Source organism: Ursus maritimus, unplaced genomic scaffold (assembly GCF_017311325.1).
Source record: "Ursus maritimus isolate PB19 unplaced genomic scaffold, ASM1731132v1 scaffold_22, whole genome shotgun sequence".
Classification (NCBI taxonomy): Eukaryota; Metazoa; Chordata; class Mammalia; order Carnivora; family Ursidae; genus Ursus; species Ursus maritimus.
In genome coordinates this window covers 30,688,307-30,710,539 of record NW_024424675.1, presented here as the reverse complement: position 1 = coordinate 30,710,539, position 22,233 = coordinate 30,688,307, and the positions used below count along the sequence as shown (strand labels likewise).

Here is a 22,233-nt window from a genome sequence, read left to right as displayed (position 1 = left end):
TGGTAGGATGTTTAGCGGCATCTCTGGCTTCTAGATGCCACTAGATGCCAGTAGTACTTCATCCCTCAATTAGGACAACCAACTCTATCTCCAGACAGGCCGCAGTGTCCCCTGAGGGGCAATAGCTCCCCCTGTTGAAATCCTCCAGAGCTGCACTGTTCAATAAAAATAGAGCTGGGACCATGTATATAATTTTACATTTTTTTAAAGATTTTATTTATTTATTTATTTATTTATTTATTTATCTGAGAGACCAAGAGAGCGAGTGAGAGAGCCCAAGCAGGGGGAGCAGCAGGCAGAGGGAGAGGGAGAGGGAGAAGCAGGCTCCCCTAGGAGCAGGGAGCCCGATGCAGGGCTTGATCCCATGACCCTGAGATCATGACCTGAGCCAAAGGCAGACACTTAACTGACTGAGCCACCCAGGCGCCCCTGTAATTTTACATTTTTTAGGGTCACATTAAAAAAGAAAAATAACAGATGAAATTAATTTTAATAGATATTATTTAACCCAGTGCATGTAAAACATTATCATTTTAACATGCAATCAGTATTTTAAAATTCCTAATGAAAGGTATTTTACTTTTTTTTTTTTGCACTAAGTCTTTGCAATCTGGTATACATTTTCCACCTAGAGCACATCTCAACTCAGATGCTAGATTTTAAACCATTAAAATGAAATATAACCTTAAAAAGGTAAACATTACGTTTAATAAGTAAATATACCTTGTACTAGTTTTTAAATTTAAATTAGTTAAATCATAGAATAAATTTAAAAACTCACTTCCTCGGTCACCCTAGCCGCATTTCTGGTGCTCAGTAGCCACGTGTGGCTTAGCGGCTACCATCTTGGACAGCGCAGATCTAGAGGTAAAAAAGTAGCTTGATCATCTTTGTGTCTAGCTGGTGACAGAAGTGTGTATGTATATGCATAGAGAAGTGGCTCAGTAAATGTTCAGTTCCTTTGTTTGATTTTGACACACACACACACACCCAGGGACATTTCATAATGTCTGGAAATGTGTTTGGTTGTCATAAGTGGGTTTGAGGGTGGAGGCCAGGGATGCTTGCCTTGCAAAAATAAGGTCTTGCGGCCGGAGTTAGGTATTTTTTTTTTCTTTTTTTTTTTGCAGTGGGCTGACTTGCGGGTGCAGTGGGTAAATAACTAGCTAACATATCACCTGAAGGACTTGGGACCCCGTGGACCCACGAGGGCAGGAAGTGCCCCTTCTCTGGCTCTCGCAGTAACTCAGCCAGGCCTTCGGGAAGTAGTGTGGGACCCTGGGTCCAATTGGAGGCTGGAGAGGGTGTACTAAGGGCAGGCCAGGCAGCCATGCTCTTGAGCTGAACGCCTGCCAGACCCAGTTCACTGCCTTGACTGCGCCCAGTGCCCATTGTCGGTTCTCCACAAGGAGAAGGGCTTTGGGACAAGCCCTCATATGGAGCCCAAACTCTCTTCCTTTAAACTGGGGGAACTTGGGCACATCACACAGCCTTTCTGATCCCAGGGCCTCATGTGTGAGATAATGTGAATGCGTCCCAGCAGCGCCAGGCTCAGTGGTGGCAAGGGTTGTCAGAGGAAAGGGATGCATTTCTGGCACAGCTCCTGCTTGAGAGGGTATCAGGTGCACCTCCCCTCTGTCATTCCTTTTTTTCCCATCTACTTCATGTGAAAATTCTCTGTTGTTATTTTCCTGGCAGTTTTTAACATCAGAGCCTTGCTGCAGTAGTAGGAGTCAGGCCATAAAACACTCTGGGAGACTGCTTTGTCTCTAAAGCAACTTGCCCAGGGATGGCTTATAAATTCTGGACCCAGGTAGAGCTTGGGCCTTTGGGACAAAGCTGTGTGGGCCCAGAGCAGATGGGGAAGCAGCACAGCAGCCTCCTGAGGACTCAGTGTGGTGCCCAGTGGCCTCCGCAGCCTCAGACACCCTGGGGCCTCAGCGACCCTCCCAGAGAGTCTATGCCCCCTAGCAAAGGATGACAGATGGTGTGAGAACAGGAGCTGGAAGCAGTAGGACCAGATGTAGTGCTCTGGAAAAGGCTGAAACCCAAGCACCCACCAAGATGGGACCCTACTGGGTGGAGAGAGAGGGGAAGGAAGACCCCCAGTGGGAGACACAGCCTGCCAGGCTGGCTGGAGAGAGGTGGCAGCTCTGGGGGACAGTGACATCAGAGATATCTAGCAAGATGAGGAAAAGAACACAGTAGAACAGCCGAGACGTGTTACGGACTTCCTACCTCCCATGCACATGTAACTGGTTTCCCATTATTAGAGTACTTCATGCATAGGGTGCTGTTAGCATTCTCATTTACAGATATAGAAACTGAGGCTCTGATCATTGGAAATCACACAGCTCAGAGATGATAAATTTCTCTGGACAGTCTGTACTCCTACCCCCCATGCTCTATCCCCAGGGTCCACATTAGTGAGCACCTATTATGTGCCGAGAACCAGGAAATACCAGAGCAGAGGGGTTCAGCACTATGCCTCAAAAACCACGTCATGACCAGCAGTAGGACTTGGAGCCGCGGAGAGGTTATCATTTCCTTATCAGCAAAATGCGGATACTAAGAATAACTAATTGTTAAGAGGAATAAGGGAGAAAAATACACATTAAATACGTGGACGTGTGTTGTTGCTATTATTATTATCCTATGCAGATGATGAAATTGAGATCCAAACAGGAGGAAGCAGGCAAGCTCGCCAGTGGTGAAATTCACTCAGGTGGTTGGACCAGAACCCTGTGCTTCCTAAGAAACGTGGGGGATGGGGGTGAGAGGTGAGAGCCCATCAGAGCCTCAGCCTAAAATGACAAGCAGGGTTCACAAATTTAGGGACTCCTTAGGGAGATAGAATATCAAGTGGGAGGCTGGACACGGTTGCATGGCAACCCCAGCTGCTGTGATGGCCCAAGGCAAGAGCAGGACAGCGAGCGGAGGCGACACAACGCTGAGGTCCCTGAGCCTTCCACCTGGGCATCTTCCATTCCCCCTTGACCAAGGCCTCGGTTGGTCCCAAACTCAGGCCAGGGCTGTGTCTGCAGAGGAGGAGCAGGGAGGCAGGTGAAATTCAGGATCCAGGCAGACAGAGCTCTTCCTTCCGTTTGGCTGCCGGCATGCCTGCAGGCTGACTCGGCAAGAGCATGGAGGGCGTGCGCGGCACTCGGTCAGGTGTGCCAGATTGCCATCTTTGTCAGTAGTCTTACAGTAGATGGTCATAGCCTGATGGGCACAAGGCTCTGGGCACATTCTGGCTGCCAGCCTCTGTTACCAATCTCCCCAGTGCAGCTGTAGCCTTAATGCAGAAGAGGAAGGCATTTTTCTGGCATGCCGCTTCCCCTCTGAGGTTTCCCCTATAGCAGGTGAATGTTTCTGCTGCCCACAAAACAAGCGTCATCTATGACTAAGGTCTTCAGTACACCTTTTTCTCTCTTGGGGCATTCTCTGCAGACCAAGGAGAAACCAGTCTCTAGGCTTCTATGCAAACTGCTGTTAAATTCAGATTCGGAATCCCAGGGCCATCCTTGCTCTCTCTCCCCATCTTCGGTACCAGCTAGTCACCATGTGGGACCGATACTGCCTCTAGAATCTCTCCTGAATCTCTGCTTTCCTTGCTGCTGTTTCTCCTGCCCAAGATCATTACGTCTTGCTCAGATTAGTGTCACAGCTTCCGACTGGTGCCCTTGCAGTGTGTATGCTCCACTGAAGCCTGAGTGATGGTCCAGCAATAAGCGTCTGCTCCTGGTTGAAATGCACCCGGGCTCCCCTGTGCTTTGGGAGAATTAGCCTCCATCAGAGACCCTCACCCTCTAGTTGCTCTCCGACTTCTTCCCTCCTTGGCGTCCTGTGCCATTTTCACCCTGATTACATTAGCAGGACCTGCCTTCTCGCACCCCCTCCCTTCGCTGGGATGCTCTCCCTCTGTGGTCTAGCTTACCCCTAGGATCAAGTCCAGACAGAATCTTCCCTGACCCCTCACTGTCTCAGGCTGCACCGAGAGGAGATGCTCAACTGGCCAGGCTGGTTGCACAGAGGACCCCCTGAATAGCCCTGAGTGAGGGAGCCTTGCCGACATGGCCACGTTCACATCCCAAGCACACTGTCTTGGAGCCATTTGGTCTCTGTCACCTCTTAGCCTGTGCCCAGCACTCACACAGAGGTCATTCACCTGACCCCGTGCGTGAGTGGACTTAGAGATGAGTGGATGGTTAGCGCTCATAGAGCACCTGCCAAGCATAGGGCCCTCCCCCACCCCATCCTCTGCCTCCACTGACCACAAAGGTTCCAGCACCTCACCTGGCTCACCTTCTACCATTTGGTTAGGCTGATTGTGAGTCACTGAGTACTGGTTTTCAATCCAGTATTTGAACTCTGTGCAGCCCCACCGGCCAAGCTTCTTAGAGACTGATTCTCTGGAGTTTCTGAACGGAGGTCCCCTAAGTCTGCTGGCTTGGCCCACAAAGGCTCTCCTGGGCTCACCTGGTGCTGGCGCAGGAGTGGTCAGGCTTGTAGGCAGAAAGCGTGGGCTGTCCCTATGGGCAACAGCTGTGGCTGCAAATGTCTTGGACCTCACTTCTGCCCTCTGTCATGTCTCCTAACACAGAGCTGCTTTTCCATCCATCCTTTGGGGAGGAGGGTAGATCAGCTTTTAGTACAGAAAACAGTGATTCAGTGTTTCTGCCTCCAAAAGCCAAGGGGCAAAGGCTAGAAGAAAGAAAACATGTTCATGGTGGATTTGTCTGGAATCTCAACAATCGATGCTATTCCCGCTGCTGGTTTTATTACCCTTGCTCAGTTTCACTGCACTAATCTGAATTCCATGCTGCGTGTTTATCGGCCGTTCCCTCTGATCCTGCTCGTGCTTCCACTAATCCTTCCTATAGATTTCTTGTTCCCTCGCGTGCCTCCTCTCCTTTCCAGACTCTGATGCTCGCTGTAAGCAGCATATTCCAGAGGCAAGATCCGGATAGAGCTACCCAGGCTGGGCAGGTCTTTACCTCTCCTTCCCATTCCTACCCCTTTAGGTCAGGTAATGGGCTCACCCCTTGAGGGATCAGCTTCACCAGAGTTGGTTGGAAAGACCTGAACTGTGTTTCTGAGTAAGAGCCTTGGGGACACCTTGACCTGGTGCACCCTACTGGGCTCTTCAGACAAATAAAGCCAGGACATGTTGGCCTTCTGGAAGCGCCTGTTGCTGCTCAGTCCATGACCGAGCAGGAGTGTCCCATCCTCTTCCCACATATTCTCTGGTTGACCCTAACCTCTATCAGTGATTTCATTTTTACCCAGTGAAATGCTAAAACCTCCCTCCCATTCACAGCCCATTCCCAGACTGCTTAGCTGAGCTTAGCCTGGTGTTATGGGTTCAATGTCTTCCCCGAAAGATATGTGGAAGTCCTAACGCCCAGTTCCTGTGAATGTGATCTTATTCAGAAAGAGGGTCTTTGCAGATGTAATTAGTTAAGATGAATCATGGGGCAGGCTCTAATCCGGTGAGACTGATGTCCTTACAAGAAGGAAACATCGGGCCAACTGGGTGGCACAGTTGGTTAAGTGTCCAACTCTTGGTTTCAGCTCAGGTGGTGATCTCAGGGCCGTGAGATCGAGTCCCACGTTGGGCTCTGCCCTCAGCTCAGAGTCTGCTTAAGATTCTCTCTCCCTCTCCCCACCTGACTTGTGAGTGCACACGCGCTTTCTCTCTCTAAAATAAATAAGTAAATCCTTAAGAAAAAAGAAGGAAATATCAGATAAAGGCAGACACACAAGGAGAATGCTTTGTGGGGACAGGGGCACAGTGGAATGATACAGCCACAGGCCAGGGACTGCCGAGGATCGCGGCCAACCTGCAGCAGGAAGAGGCAAGGAAGGATTCCACCCAGTCTCCCAGGAAGCACGGGCTTCTTGCTTGGACTTCTACCCTCTAGAACTGTGAGGGAGTACATTTCTGTTGCTTTAAGCCACTCAGATGGTGGTAATTTGTGACGACAGCCCTACAAAACGAATAGACTTGGAACCATGGGGATCCAGGGCACTGGGCAGTGGGCAGGAGGCCACCCTCGAGGCTGTACCGTTCCAGTGGACAGACCTCAATGAGACTAAGGCCAGGAGCTGCCCTCCCTCTCAGAGAGTTTCTTTGGCCCTCCCTGTGGGGTCTCCTTGTTGGCTGCATTCTATATTTGGCTCACAGCCAGCCTCTGACTCTCTCCTTTTTGGTTCTGCCTCCTGCTTCTGAACAGTCCTAGCATCTGCTGCTGGTCACACCCTGGCCTTGGCCTCTACCTCACCAACCAGGCTGTGGTAACCTGTTCTTGGCGTCCTGACATTGTTTGACCGTCTGCCATCCCGGTGGGCTTTAGTGCTACAGTGCCTGCTCCTGAGAAGGCTTCCCTCGTTCCACAGGAAGAAGACAGTTATTCAGGGTGACCACACACTCTCTCACACTGGCTGTCTGGAGAGTCTAATGGGACTATCTGCTTGGCCACAGGGCATGTGAAAGACTGTGTGTTCTCCTCTCTTACATCTGCTCTTCAGACTAAACCCTTAATCCCCATCACAGGCTGTGGGTGCTCCTCTCTGCCGTGGCTAAGTGGCTTTGAGCCCCCTCACTCAGGCTCAGTGCACAGATTTCTACAAGCAGGGAGCCAGTCCTGTTGGCACTGATCTGACTCAGCCTCCTCATCTTCGTTGTCAAGGTCGGCCTCGTCTGGACCCTAGGGAGCCAGGGTGGGGAGGAGAGAGGGGAGGCCACTGGGTGGTCTCAGGGATGCCCATGACACATCCCATACCACTGATGACATGTGAAAACCAAGTCTGTAGTTTAGTTTTGCCTAAGCAGTCATGTGCGCCCCTCCCTGGACACACCTGTGTTAGCTTTGATTTTTAGCTTGCACACTTCTCTCCCCCACCATGTAGCGAACTCCCAGACAGCAGGATTGTCTCTTAATTACCTTGTATGCCCAGCACCTTGCTGTCCTCACCATCAGTGTTACAGTCCTAGCACCACTCATCAGGCACCACTCTGTGGCCTAGTGTTGAGTTGGTGCTACTGAGATCAAGGTAATGGGTCCATTTGGAGATCACTTAGCTTTGTACAGTTCCGTTCCATGGGCTAAATATTATTGCTGGCCAAAGTGCAGTCACAACTCTAGGCATAGCTTGCCTCTTCACCATGAATGGGTGCAGACTGACCAGCAGAATGCTCCTAACCCCAACCACAGGCAGGCTCCTGATCCCTCCTTTAGATCTGACCCCTACCCCAGCCACATCCTACACTTTAACCTTAACTGTGGTCTGACTCCTAAAGCAGTCTACAAAGTCCACCCAACTCCAGCCATAGCTCTTGGCCCTAGTCTAGTCACAGGCTAGGGTCCTGGCACTCGCACTGTGGGCTTCTGGGCGCAAGAGGGAGCAGTTGAGGCTATGGAAGTGTAAAGGCATTCTCAGCCCACCAAGAGTGAAGCCTTTGAAGGGGCATGCCTTACGGGGGATGCATCGGTAGTGACAACGCCCAGCATCACTCAGGCACATTTACTCTTAAAGAAGTCTATAATGCTAAATTCTGAATGCATAAAAAAACAATTTCAAATAAAGGAGTGTTCTTGCACCCAGGAGAGATTCACCATGGGGGTCTTATGTAGTCAGCTTTCCTACTGTAACACAAGAGAATTGGAATTTGACCTCCACAGAGCGTTTGCTGTGTAAAGCAGGGTCCACCTGGAAAGCGATTCAGGAGACGCATAGGACCAAGCAGAATCAGCACTTGAGGAACAATTTATTTGAGTGGCCGGAGTGCTTTCAAACAATCAATTAAAGCTATTCCCATCTCACGGGGTGCTAACCTCCATTTAAGGCTGAAAAAGAGGGCAACCTCTGTCAGCAATATTTAGCAGTTCTAGTTGTGTAGGCTGTGATGAAGTCAATTCCAACCTCTTAGGACCGGCTGGGTGCTACTGAGGGAGGCTAGGATATTAGAAATCTGTATCTTCTTTACACTTAAGTCAGTACTTATTAAATGGTTTTCCCCAGCAAGGGTAGAGCTATCTTTGAAAAACCTGTGTCTCTGTGGTGTTTTCCAGCTCCTTGACATTGACTCTGAGTTAAATCTTGGCTAAAAGCAATTACTGTCATATGATGAATTGAGGCAATTTATTTATTACTTGAGAAACATCCTAGGTGATGTCACTTAGAAGAATGATGGAATAATCTTTCTCAAGCACTCCATTATCAACCAGACCGAGTGAGGGAGGCACTGTTCCCAGGTGTGGGGGAGGTAGTCAGAAATTTTTAAAAAATTTAGTTACCATGGGCCCAGAGAAAGAGTATTAGGAATAAAGTAGACAACAGTTACTTAAACTTGAGCAAGGCCTGTCTCCCTGTGTAATTATATGGGATGCTGTGGTGGCTGAATATCAAGAAAGGAAATACAGAGAAAGCCCAGAGATTAATAATAAAACTGAACTCAATGTGTTAAGGGCTTAGAGATGGTGGTTGATATACAAGGAAAGTGAAAAGGATGAGGGAACTTAAGTTTAAAAGGTCAAGTTTAAATATCATTTGAGCAAAGTCTGTATAATTTGGCCCATATAACAAGATTCACATGACATGTTCATCAATCCCTTCGATATTAGAATATGATATGTTGGCAAGAGGGCACGAGGGGAGATAATCTTCCAGAAAAGCGGGTATAGAACGGAGCTGCATGGTACAGCAGGTGGCAGACTCGGCAGGGACAGGCATAGATACAAGGACCACTTAACCTGGCTCACCTAGATTAGATTCTAGATCAAAATACCAGGAAGCAATACCTGCTGAACAACCCAGTTCAACACCTAGCTGTCCTGAAATACAGCCACAATGTGTCTACCTTGACTTGGCTAAAATTAACACACAGTCCTGGGCCTTCCTCCCGATTGACAAGTCCAGACACCTCTCAAAAGTGGCAATGAGGTGAACATCCTCACTTGTTCATAGGAAGCCGTTGCTGGCCCTTGGCCTGTTTGGCCTCACATCCCTCCTTTGCTCTTCCCTTGCTGGCTGGGATGTGCAGATAACCCCTGCAGGCTGTGTTTCCTGGGCCCCGTGTCAACTGGCATCTAGGTTTGGCCAATAGGAGACATTAATTATACAGTAAGAGGAAGGAGAAGCCTTCTCCCTCTTGGCCTCCGGCACGTTCTTGGACAATGACTATGTGCCCTCCATGACTCCATTTCTTCTGGAGGTCTACCAGAGTTCCAGCTTCTTTTGGGTGACCCTGACCTCTGGGCTCTGATGACACCACCACCTCCTTTTGTGTCTCCAGTCTACGCTGGGTAATGACTCCTGGTGTCAACACCGTCTGGGATTCCTCACCCATCCTCTCCTGATGCCTGTGTATCCATTCTCTAGCAAATTTGCTCCATTTTACATGTTTGGAGTGGTTTCCCTTTTCCTGGTTGGATGCTCATGGATGCAGAGTCTGTGCTGATTTCTAGTGATTATTCCTTCCTTTAGTAAATGGTAAGGGAAAAAATCTGATTTAATCATCCAGTCTATAGTTTTTTTCCTGTATCAACATCACACTTACTCTTGCAAAATATCTGGAATCCACATTTTTCCATTAAAAAAAAAAAGTCAACAACAGCATTTGTTTCTCCCCAGGCTTCTTGCACCCCTCCTGTTTGCTACAATTTCAGTCCTCAAAGACTGCCAAAGTAGTTCATGATCACAATTACAAATGCTCTCAATGCCTTGGGATGCAATTTGTAAAGTCTGGAGGCTTGAATCTAATGAAGTATCCAGATGCTTTCCTACCAACTTTTGTTCCGATCATGGACTTAAATTCCATCTTAAAAATAGCCTACCATTCTAAGAGTTTGCTTCCAGCAAAATCAAGAAGGGATATGGTGCATACCTGACTTTAGACGAGCCGGAAAGTTGCCCAGCTTCCTCATCTTTTCCCTGTTGCCTCCTCTTGGCAGCCCCCAATCCCCCATAATCAGAGATGTCTGCAATCCTTAAAACCTTCGCTGGCAGAGTGGTAGCAGCTCCGAATCAAATCAGAGTTTGAAAGGTTTTCTCCATTGGGTGCCAGATGCATGCAAAGCCAGAGTAAAGACAGAGAAACTCTTCAAGAAAAGAAGTCATTAAGGAGAGTGGGGTGAACTGCCAGCGCAGTAAAATTTGGGGATAATATGCCCTTAGATAAGCTAAGAGGGGACTGTGTGTTTTAAAGACTGCAGCTTTTAGGAATTGTGTTCCCGAGAGCCAGCTTCCTTTCTTTACCATCAGCAATGATCACCAGCATGGGTTATGCATCCACTGGGATTCACTCAGTTTTATCAGTTGCAATTAGATGTTCTTTATCTGAGACTTCTATTTTTGCTCCAAATCTTCACGGGGAAATTCTCTGAAGTAAAGCTATAGAATTGGGCCTGTAGCCAGTGAGAGCACTTTGAGAATGAATCATTAATCCCTTGTTGCCAGATTTTGTTATTGCTGCCATTAAGTCATCCAGATGTAAGCCTGATACAGGCCTCACCTATAGGAGGAAAGTTAAGTGAATCACTCTGGGGGCTCTGCCTGCCTTCATCCTAAGGATTAGATGAACTCAAGCAGCAGGTTGCATGGAAGCATGGCCCCAGAACCCACAGTGTATGGACACAGATAACTCCTGCTACCACCCTGGAACCAGCTCCAAGGCCATGCCATCATTATGCCACACGTGTGAGCAGTTCCTCAGAATTTATCAAACATTTTTACCTCTGTTATTACATTTGATCCTTAGAAAATCCCTGTGAATTTGGCATTTACTCACTATTTTACAAATGAGGATATCAAATCACATGGTGGTTAATAGCTTTGATCAAGGTCACACAACCAGTTAGTGATGGAGTCTGGATGCAAACTCATGTATTTCTGGTCTGAAACCCATTGCTTTTGACTGATCTTGTAAAACCATAGAATCTCAACTTCAAAAGGTGTATAAGAGGTCACGTAGTCCCTCTGCGTGATGGGAGAACACCAATTTTCCAGATAGTGTCTTTCACTGTTGGTGACACATTCTCCTGCCTTTGTGGGTGGCTTGGGGGCAGACCCCATGGGATTCCCATATCTCTAAGGAGAATGTCTCTCACCCAGAGCATGCGTATCACTGGAAATCACTGGAATCAAGGGATGCTGGGTTGAGGTGGGAAGCAGGGTCAATAAGCAAAGAAGAACGGTCAGCATGCCATGACAGTGAGGTATTGAGGGCTTGGTTAAGCATCCAGGAAGCCCAAGAGGTAAGAACAGGTGGAGACAAAGTGGGCAGGTGAAAGGGAGGGCCAACTCTAGAACAGGACTTGGGAACCATGACTGCTTTCATGCTCCTCTCTACATCACAGTGCTGCCTACTTGATTCTCTGGTGGACAGTGCTTCCACATAAAAACCTTTCCTTGTGTTGGTCCTTAATCTACCCCTGTCATTCTACCCATTGATATTAGCTCTAATATTTAAAATTAAAGGGACCAATCTATTCCATCTTCCACAATGACCTTTTAGCTTTCTGAGGGCAAGAACTAAGTTTCATCTGAATCTTCCATTCTCTAGGCTGAAAAGTCCCGATTCTGATTGCCATTCCTCCAAAGTCAATGATCTCTGAATTTCAGTGTGTACCTGAATCACAAATAGACCTTGTTAAAAAATGCAGGTGCTGATTCATTAGATCTGGGATGAGGCCTGAGATTCTGCATTTGTAATAAGCTCCCAGGCAATGCTGATGCTTCTGGTCTTTGGACCGCACTTGGAGTGGCAAGGCTCTTGGCCTATCTTTACCCTGGTGGTACCTCTCACAGGGTGGAGTCCGCAGCTGGATAAGCCTCACCAGAGTGATCTGACTAGTGCAGTGTTAAGCAAAGCTAATTGCCCTTGTTGGATATCTGGAGTCCTTGGGGAATATAAACTGGGATGCTTGTTCGGAAGCATGGGAGGATGCAGTAGGGAAGTAAAACATGGTGACTGGGCCCTATGTATGGAGCAGATTTTGAGGGAGAGGGAAGACTTCATGAGACCAAGAGCTCTCCCTTGGGCACCAGGTTTCCATATGCAACAGTGAGTAGATAGTACACTGAAAGCCAGGTGTGAATTCTGAGCTGGAGCTCTAGGAGGGATCTGGATTCTAAGGCATCCCAGATTTCATAAAGAGAGGGCAGGGGGCAGCAGCAACTGCTTTACGAGGGCTGGCTTAGCTTTGGGAGTGCTCAGAGCTCAACGTGTGCAGCTGGTTGGGGTATAAGGTTGGGCATGCAGCCTCATGTCAGAAACAGTAGTCCCCTGTTAGTACAGGCTGAGCTCACAAGATTGTTTTTGATGACTACATCACACAGGGGACTCAAGTAGAGCCTTGAAGTTACTCCAATTGGATAAATTTACCACCTGGTGCATAGCTGCCGGTTCTGATTTACGTGGACTATTCTCAGGCTGGCTCCCAATGGAGGGCAGAAATGAAGAGGATATATCCAAGTCCCTCCCCCTTCTCTCATCAGACTCTCATCCCAGTCCCTGCTTAATAGATAGAAGGTACCCAAGGCCAGAAACAGGGGTTTTTAGAGACTGGGGACTGATAACGGTACTAGGTTTGACTCTTATGAAAAAGGTAGGCTTAGAGCAAAAGCAACACAACTAACTAGCATATTGCTGAAGGGCTCCCAGTTCTACCTCTGAAAAGTTCCCTTGGATTTCTGGCCAGTGAGTCACGTGGCCAGCCTTCTTTGTGGACCCAGTTCTGGCATTTCCTTAACTTCAGCTCTATCGAGGAGAGTTCACTGCAGTGATAAGGCGGTGAGCCCTGTACACAGAGTCCAGCTCTGGAACTCACTAGTTATATGGCCTTAGACAAGTCGTTTAACCCTTCTGTGAAGTTTTCTTATGTATATAAAAAGGAAAACAAAACTAGCATCTTCTGAATTTTGGGAAGACTAAACGACCTCATATATGAAAAGTGTTTGGCACGTTACTTGGCACCCAGTAATGGATCAGTCCATTTCAGCTGAATTTTTAAACTCCTAGTAATTGAGCTACTGTTTGATCAGTGCCTGCCTGAGACAGCCCATCACATTGCTAGCAGGCCCCATCATAAGGCAACCCTTATGTGCTTCCCTGTAAGTCCTATCACAGGGTCTCATCTGCTCCGTTGAGCACTTAGATCTAAGCCTCATGGGCATACTTCTGACTCTGAACCAGGAGCGGGGATAGCCCATGCTCTGTCTCTGTGCCTTTTTCTTCCTCGCAGATGGGGGAGCCACACAGGAATGCTGTCTGGCCTTCAGTCCCAGAGCCATTTCCTCTATACGGGTACCACCTTTCAACACTGTTGGCATACTTCCTTTTTGAACTGAGGCACGATTCCACAGTGGCTGGGCAAATGCCCTTGAAAGCGTGCTGCAGTGGACATTGAGTTAGCCATGTCCCAGGCCATGTTCATGTCTCTGGACCTGGAGCCAAGCATGATTCCTTCTCATAACTTCCCTGTACAGAGTATGTGATTTCATCTCTGATGCCTGTTGACTGAACTTATTAATTTGTCTAAACCACTGGGTTCTGGCCTTTCAGATAGCCTCCCTGGATCAGGTATTTTCCATTGTTGGTTCATGGTCACCACTGAAGGTGCTTTAGTCTAGGGACGTCTTGGAACTTATTTGGGAACAAGTTTCTAACACTCATCCAAGACCTTCACTTTCCCTTGAGTATGGATCTTGATTCTATCCTAGGAGCAGTGTTTGACATGGTTCTTTATTCCTTCCTTCTTGAAACACTCTTCTCCTGGCTCTAGGGCACTCGATTCTCCTGGGTTGTTTTCTTACCTGTTTGGCCACTCCTGCTTTGCCTCCTGTGCAGGCATATCTTCCTCTACCCACTCACTAAGTGCTGCAGACCCTCTACTCTGTCTCTAAGCCTGATTCTTCTTTCACTTTTTATTCTTCCCCTGGGTGGCTCCGTCAACCTCAAGCTTCAGATACCTTCTCTGTGCATAAGTCACACAGTTTTCCCTATAGCTCAGACCTCTTTCCAGAGTTCCACACCTGCATTTTTAACTGCCTCCTTTTCTAGAATATATCTCTAGCTCAGATTGCCCCAAACACACCCATTTTTTCTCTTCATCTATACTTATTCTATTGTTTCTTGAATCCATAAACCAGCACCATCATCCCCCTTGTTATGAAAACCAAAGACTTGGGGTACCTGGGTAATCGGTGAAGCGTCCAACTCTTGGTTTTTGTCTCAGGTTGTGATCTCAGGGTCATGATCTCAGGGTCATGAGATAGAGCCTCTTGTTGGGCTCCTCACTCAGCACGGAGTCTGCTGAGGACTGTCCATCCCTCTGCCTCTCCCCTGCACGTGCGTGCATGCTCTCCCCTCCCCCCCCCCGCAATCTTTTTTTTTTAAAGGAAAACCAAAGACTTGTGGTCATCCTCACCTCTTTCTCCCTCACTCTCTGCATCCATCCCATCAACAGATTTTATTTATATGCCTTTCAGGTAATTACCTCTTTTAGTCTATCTCCACCACCATCACCTAAGTCCGCACAACTATCATCTCCCACCTGGATGCCTGCCATGGTTTCCAAATTTATCTCTCCAAGCCACCTTGGCTCTACACTGAAGCTGGAAAGATCTGTTGGAAAAGTAAATCTGAGCATATTACTGCTCATGAACAACACTTAAATGGCTCTCTGGGTTTCTCGGGATAAGGAACAAAAGCTCTTATTGTGGCCTCTGATGCCCTGTGTGGACGGTCCCCAACTGTGCTCTCCAGCTTCTCCCTCACTGTGCTCACCCTACTTTCTCACCCTCGTCACACTGTGTTTCTTTCATTTCTTGAATGCACCAGGCTCCTTGCCCCACCACACAGCCTCTGCCGATGCTGTTCCTTCTGTTGCTCCCATGGGCTCCTCTAGTGTTCTCTACCTGGTTACAGCCCATCGTCCCTCGGAGCTCACCCCACTGGCCACATCTTCCCACTCATAATTCATTCCCCTATTATGTGCTTTCCAGGTGCCACAAGCCTCTCTTTTCTCATCATTAACAGATTTGGAAACTTACTGTTATTGATTGGTGGTTCATTAATTCTATCTCCTGAGCCCCACCCACCACTCATGGTAGGTTCTTTGAGGGTAGGAACTGTGCCTGTGTTGCTCACCACTGTATCACTGAATTCCTGGCATATAGTGAGTTCTTGTGATTATTTACCGAAGGAATGAAGTGTGAATCTCTTTAAGCCAAGCCAACAACAGTGTTCCTAAGGCAATAGAATCCTTGCCAGGGCTCCTTTGCCTTTATACCCCCAGTCTCTAGAACAGGATCTCAGAGCAGGCACTAAATAATGTTTAGCTGTGCCGGTGAATGCTCCAGAGCCAATTTTCTTCCTCCAAATCCAAATAAAAAGATTCTGACACAATTGAGGAAATGGTCATCTGAGGTGTTCAGTTTCCTTTATGTTTGGTACACAGTAGACTAGCCATATCTCAGAAATCATGGCTCCAAACTGGGAAACAGAGGCTATGTGGGGGCTCCTCAGAACCAGCCCCCATTCTGGAATATGAGACCAGCCCTGCTAAAGAGGTGGTTGGCTAACTCCCCCACGAACTCTGGGCTGTAGATAAGTAGAGCTTGCTCAGGCGGTCCTGGGATTTGATGAGCTGGTCCTGCCTTTAGCTGGTGAAGGGGACTGAATAAAATCCCTTATTCATGAGTCCATCCAGGAGAGGATCACTCATCCCATCCCATAGATAGCATCGTTTAGCACATGGGTGCTCAGTAGCGAATGAATGAATGAATGAATGAATGAATGAATGAAGCAAGCAAACAACTGCGGTCCACTCATCTTTATATCATTCAGTAATCATCTGGTAACCAAGAGGAGGAGGAGGACGGCCTCTGCTAGAGACACTGGCATTAGAGAGAAGAGAATATGTGCTCCCCGTCCTTGGAGACTGGCCATTCCCACTGGGGAGACTGGACTAAGTAAACCCAGCTTGTCCCAGTTACAAGACAGTTTGGGGAATGTGCTCTGATACAGGAAAACACTTGAAACTCTTAAACAGGAAGAAGGGCTGCATCCTTGTGCTGGAGGGCTGTTCTTAAACTTTAGTGAGTTTGGGGAATCAGAATCATAGCTTATGGGCATTAGCATCCCTTCAATTCAGCTGAGTTCTGTGAACACATGACTGAAAAAGGAAAAATTCAATTTTGTTCCATGAGAACAAATGTATGTGGGCAGAGATGTCACCCCTTCAGCTAAACGTTGAACAATCACAAACATTAGGGAACACCTATTCCAAGCCAGGCTCAGTGTTACCATGAGGAAACAAAGACAAAGGAGGTCTAATCTCCCCCCCAGGGAGCTTGCAGACCACTGGAGGAGAAAGATGGAGAAACAAATAACTAATAATATCCATATATTGAGGTGTGTGCAAAGTGTTACAGGGAGTTAGAATTTAGTGAAGAGAGAGGAGCTCTCCCAGGGGCACAGGCCAACAGGGGAGATGTAGTCACTGATGAAGGATGAGCTGGTGCTGATGAGGCAGAAAGGTAGGGACGTGTCAGGGAGAGGGTTCTGTGCATTGAGGCTGCCCCACACAAACATGGCACCATTGGGAATATGAACAACAGCAGGAAGGAATTCACTCAGGGTGCTGGTAACCCCTGGGCCACTCTCCGCAAGTGTTCATATAGGTCTCTGGAATGAGAAGTGGCCTCTGATCCCTGGTGCATTGCCTGAAGAGGCCAAGCAGAGGCTTTTTTTTTTTTTTTTTTTTTTTTAAAAGAAGAGGCTTTTTTTTTTTTTTTTTTTTTTTGCTACCTGGAATTGAATCAACGAGTTAGTACCTGGCAGGGCACGTAGCATCAGCATTAAATTCCAGAAATGGAGTTAGTCACATGTGTTTTCTGAACCCCAGGCAGCTCCTTCAATGCACTAAATTTCTGCCATACCATTTGTTTCATATAAGACACAAAACAAAATCTTTATGTTTTTACCTTTAAAAATCCAGTGATTTTAATCATGTTACCTTAACACAAAGCTGTTGTTTTCACCATTTACCAAAAAGAGTAAAGTAGGGTTTGGGATAATTCCATGAACCAAAAAATCGAACAGTACATCCATAGGTTTGATCCTAGGGACAAATCAGTGTGGGGGATAAAACCCTCCACTTGATCTCACTGGAGGATAAGGATGCCCCAACCCAGCAGTTGTGCAGCCTTGGACCACTCACTTCATTTCTCTGCACCTCAATTCCTCATCTGAAAAGGAAAAAAAAGGTATAATAATCCCAACAGTACAAGGGACTAATCCTCAAAAAGATTAGATGGGACACTGCGTGTGATGCTCTTATCACGGTGCCTGGCACATACTGAGCACTCAATAAATGGAGCCCGTTGTCACTATAATTGTTGTCTAGTCATGTGTATGAGCCTTTTCAACATCTTTCTTCTTCTTTCCCCTCGAAGGTGCCTCCACTCAGAATTCTAACACCGTGGAGCCAGAGAAGCAGGTGGACAACACCGTGAAGATGGCCGGTGTGATCGCTGGCCTCCTCATGTTCATCATCATTCTTCTGGGTGTCATGCTCACCATCAAAAGGAGGTGAGTGTCTGGTACTGCCCTGCAGACTCTGCTGACCCTGGCTGGCCCAATAATGCCGCGTGGCCAGGTCCTTGCTCTGCTGATCACTTCCAAGCAGGGACCTTCTTCTGTGAGTGTTCAAGTCCTGAAATACTTGAACCAGTTGTGGCTCATTGTGTTGGCATCTGAAAGGTGTGTGCTGCCTGCTTGGCAAGTGGCCCAGAGGCAGTCGGTTTCCTACAGAGCTAGTGATCCCTCCTACGGTTGGGCCACCTTGGTGTGCCATGGCGCTCCATGTCATGAGTCTTCTCAGAGTTAACTGCTCTGTTGTAACTGACCATGTCTTGTCAGGATTTCTGGGGAGCCCCAGAAATACAAGTGGAGGAAAGTAATGCTTCACCCTTTTTGCCCTCACTTACCCTGATTTCTCATTGGTCCACCAGCAGCATCCCAAGCTGACCCCTTCATGTCAGAGATAAAGCCTCCCCTGCAGCGATAGTCCCGAGGGAAGGTTCCTTCCTACTGTACATCCCATAATATCTTCCCAGCTGGATTGTTGCTACTTGTTATTTCTCAACAAGATGTCTTCTTGGATCCACTAACACAGTTATTGCCTGTTGCATTGCTCATGAAAACCAGGGTATATACTCTCCCTTATCCTCAAATCCCCAAGATTTGCGCACTGACATCTTCTGTTTATCCGACATTCACAAGGCTTGAGGATGACACAAGGGAATTGTAGAGACGGAAAGGAACCATTCATCTAGGAAAGCTGATGCGTATCAGCTGTCACCATCCCAGGATGCAAGGTTATTCCTCCAAACAGGGAGTCCCAGGGCCCACCTCTTCTTGACCCCTGGACTGGCGCTATGTTTCCATGCCTACCACCCACCTCCCTGTCTTCTCAATTTCAACATGGCAGTCCCAGTCCTGGTCTCCACCTTCCCACTCCCCTAGTCTGCTAGAGCAAACAAAACATTTATCTGCATTGTAACATTATGTGCTGCAGCATGCCCTGCCCGCAGCTTGAAGATAATTTTACATCATGAAACAAACCACTTAACACCTCAGCCTGAAGCTCTGCTTGTTTGGTCATTCAAAGAGCTCAGGGCAAGCCCCATAACAAGGACCGGGGACTTGCTTCCATCTGTGGAATGAAAAGTGCTCATGAAACTTGTTTCCCACCATAGCAAAGAGACAGAATGCCCTAAAGATAAATTCCAGCTTCTACCTAAGGAGTCCCACAAATATAAATGCAGAAAGTTTTTTTTTAAATCCCCCTTACCAGTGTTCAGTGAGTCAGAAATACGGAGTTCCCACTATACATACAGTCAGCCTTCTCTTAGCCATTTTGGCACCAGAATATCCCTGTGTCTTTCATGACTCTGTTCTGAATCAGCCAGTCCTCCCTCTGGCCAGGACATCTTATTGGTAGGACCTTGTCCTTTCTTGATATCCGTTGTCTAACAGGATCACTCCTTTCCTCAGGCTCTCAGTAGAATGACTGGAGAGTTAAGGTTCTTACCCAGCTACTGATTTTCTGGCGGGAGAGGGGGAAGGGAAGGTATGACTTTAATATTGGGGAACAAGAGCCCCCGAAGCATTAAGGACAGCACTGCATTGTCATATCCTCATCATCCGTAAGACCATATTGTAGGTCTCAGTGACAAGTCAGCAGCTATTACATGAAGTCTGGTTTCTCTGGGGGCAGTAAGCACGTGTAAGATTGCTGACATGTTTCTTAGAGTCGCAGACGCATTAGAGGCAGAGGTGAGTTTGGGATTGTCTACCTGGAATTTAATAGAATCGCATTCCTCTCTGATAGACCTGAAATGTTCTCATTCTTTGCCACTGATTTGTAAGTCAGATAAGCTCTTCCAATTTTGCTCTTTCTAAAGCCTGGCTTAACCCACGTCACCATCGTCTGTGAGCTTGTGAAGAAATTTCACTTCCTTCTCTACAGCTATTTCTGCAATGTGTGAGTTTTCGGGAGGGAGAAAAGGGCTTTCTGTTTCCAGGGTGGGGACAAGTACAAAGCGAGTCCTTTGTGTGCTTTTAACCTCTACTGTGTATCTTTATCATCTCTCACCTATATCAAAACCATCCATCAGACCCAACCAGGAGGAGTCACATGATCACTGTTTGTCCCCAAGAGGCAAATCTGAGATGTTGTGGCAGCGAGCGGTGTGGGCCAGGGCGGAGGCTAATCACTGTTTGCATTTACAGTATCTTTCCGAAAAAAAGAAGAGAAAGGGAAAAGAAAACCTACTTGATAGTAATAATTTACAGATGGGTACAGAGCAAGGAAAGAAGAGAAAAAGAGAATATAAATATAGATCTGAGCTCTTTCCAGTAACCTGTAGTGTCTTTTGATGTCAAGAGATGTCCCCAGAGGACAGTGGAGTATTTGGTGAGCTCCCTTAGCTCTTCTGACTCCAGCCCCATATAGAGGTATGGGGAAAACTTCATTGTTCAATTGAGTCTCTCACTAACTAACTGCTGGCCTGAATGCTGTCTGCAGCTACCTAAAACGAAGAGGTATTAAAGAAAAAGAAACTCCCAAATAATAGATCATCACAACTCAGGATCCTGGTGTCAGCATCTCTTCAGTGTCCCAGCATGACCTAGAGTTAGTTCCTGAATGCAGGAACTCTCAAGTCACGTGCCTGATGCACCGCCTCCACTGACTTGAGCTGGGTTTTCTTCCTCACCTCTATGGACGTGGGAGAGGTGGCTTCCTTTTCTCTGCTCCTAAGAGATTCAGGTGGCTCAAAAATTTCCCTAAAGCACAGCCAGATGTTTCAATACATGTAAGATGTCCCTCGATTCTCCCTGCAGTGTTCATCATCATTGGCCTTGGGGCTTCCTTGTGACTCTCCAAAAAGAGTCTTTCTCTTGCTGTTAGGTGTTTCCTTTTGTAATACTGAACTAGAAAGTGACAGAGAATGGGCTAGAGACACAGAGGACCAAGGGAAAGACCTAATGAAGGAAGCTAAATCAATTGTTTTGTTGTTGCTTGGTTGTTTTGTAATACATGAAGAGGGTATTGAGAAATGTAAGGTTGCAGAAGGGGATATGAAATGTTGGTGGGTGATTCAAAAAGGATTTGCAAAAGATACAAATCAAAGTATTTTGCGTAGTACCTTTGATGGTTTGGAGAGGGCTTCTTTGAATGCAGGCCAGTGCAGGATCAGAGCTACCTGGAGTTACAGAGGATTACATGAGCATTATAAGAAAGCAACCTGGAGCTCCTCCCTGATACAGTTCATAACTATAATATTGAATATTGGCTGGATAATGGCTCCATCCTTTACTCCTAGTTCTCTTGATCATATATGGACTTCAGAATGTTCTAGAATCGGTCTCTGCATGCCATTATGCAATAGAACATACCTCCTTTTTACTCACCCTGTTGGGTTTTGAAATAGAGAGAGACTCTCATTACTACAGTCCTAGTCATCTTCTTCCCTGTCCTCCTTCCTCTAGAATCCCTCTCCCAAAGGAATACGCAGCCAAAGGGTTGCTAGGCCACCTGTGTGGTCCCTCCGCTTACTACTATAGGGCTCTGGGTGCCTTCAACAAAAATGAAGGTAGAAAACTCAAACCTCAGTGCCTTAACCTTGGTGTTTGAAAGTGTTTATTAGCCACTCATATATGGGAAGTTCTACGTTTTACTGTTTGTTTTACGGATATGCACATATGTGTGCATGCCCACAGGTTTCCCATAGTCCCAGTTTATTCCTTGGAAGACACTTGCTGAAGTCTAAGCATGGTCCTCCAAGGCTTAAGGCATACCCATCTACTTTTGCACAGAGAAACACTGGAGCAAGGTGAAGCAGGATTCTTTCGTAGATTTGTACCCCAAGACTTGTCTGGATCCTACATTAACCTTTCCATTTCTTTTTACTTTTCAAATGGAAACTGAGCAACTTTTAGGGAGACCTTTTTGAAGTCAGTGCCCACACATGGTTCTAGCCACCTCCATCTCCCCTTCTCCTCCACTTGCCCAGCTCTTCCTAGTCCACCCTCAATCTTCTGCCAACCATGCTTTGTCCAAATAGTAACTTCTCCAAGAATGAATTTGGAGTGTCTTGACTTTGAGATATGAGCGCCTACTTTGAGAAAAATGCATATCTCTTGGTGTACTATGACTCTCTGTGACCTGAGTCTGCCCCAGGAGCTCCCAGTCTGATGGGTGCAGACATCTTTTTGCTGTGGAAAGGGAAGCAGAAAAACTGGGTCCAAATCTCTATAGTCCCATGTGTTTGCTGTTGGCCTTGGAGAAACAACAAAGCTCAGCCTTTTGCTTTTCCAACTGTGAGATGTAGCTCATCTGATAGGGTTGTTCTGAAGATCGAATGAGCTAATGGTTGGGACAGGATTTATTTCCTGTACCTGCCTAAGAGATCATAATGCATAATATCAACAGGGCCATTCATCTCTCACGTGACCATCATCTGTACCAAGCCAGCTCCAAACCCACTGCTAATACACTAAGGGCAATGCTACAATCAGTACACACATTCTAACCTATTTGTACATTTTCCATTTAAACTTTCCCCATATTCTGATTTTAATACTAAAAATAATCATAGGAGGGTACAATGTTGGTACTCCTGTTTTTTTGTTTTGTTTTGTTTTGTTTTGTTTGAGAA

The 22,233-nt window shown here is 46.9% G+C and overlaps 1 protein-coding gene across 2 annotated transcripts in view; it reads left to right on the top strand.

Annotated features, from left to right (window-relative positions):
* The window catches only part of PTPRT (protein tyrosine phosphatase receptor type T), a 1,014,747-nt gene that overhangs the window by 835,348 nt on the left and 157,166 nt on the right, over positions 1-22,233 (top strand). For both annotated transcript variants that reach the window (XM_040638323.1, XM_040638322.1), the window contains one exon: positions 17,464-17,599. In XM_040638323.1, the coding sequence (XP_040494257.1) occupies positions 17,464-17,599 (136 nt within the window). The remainder of the gene's footprint in view (positions 1-17,463; positions 17,600-22,233) is intronic.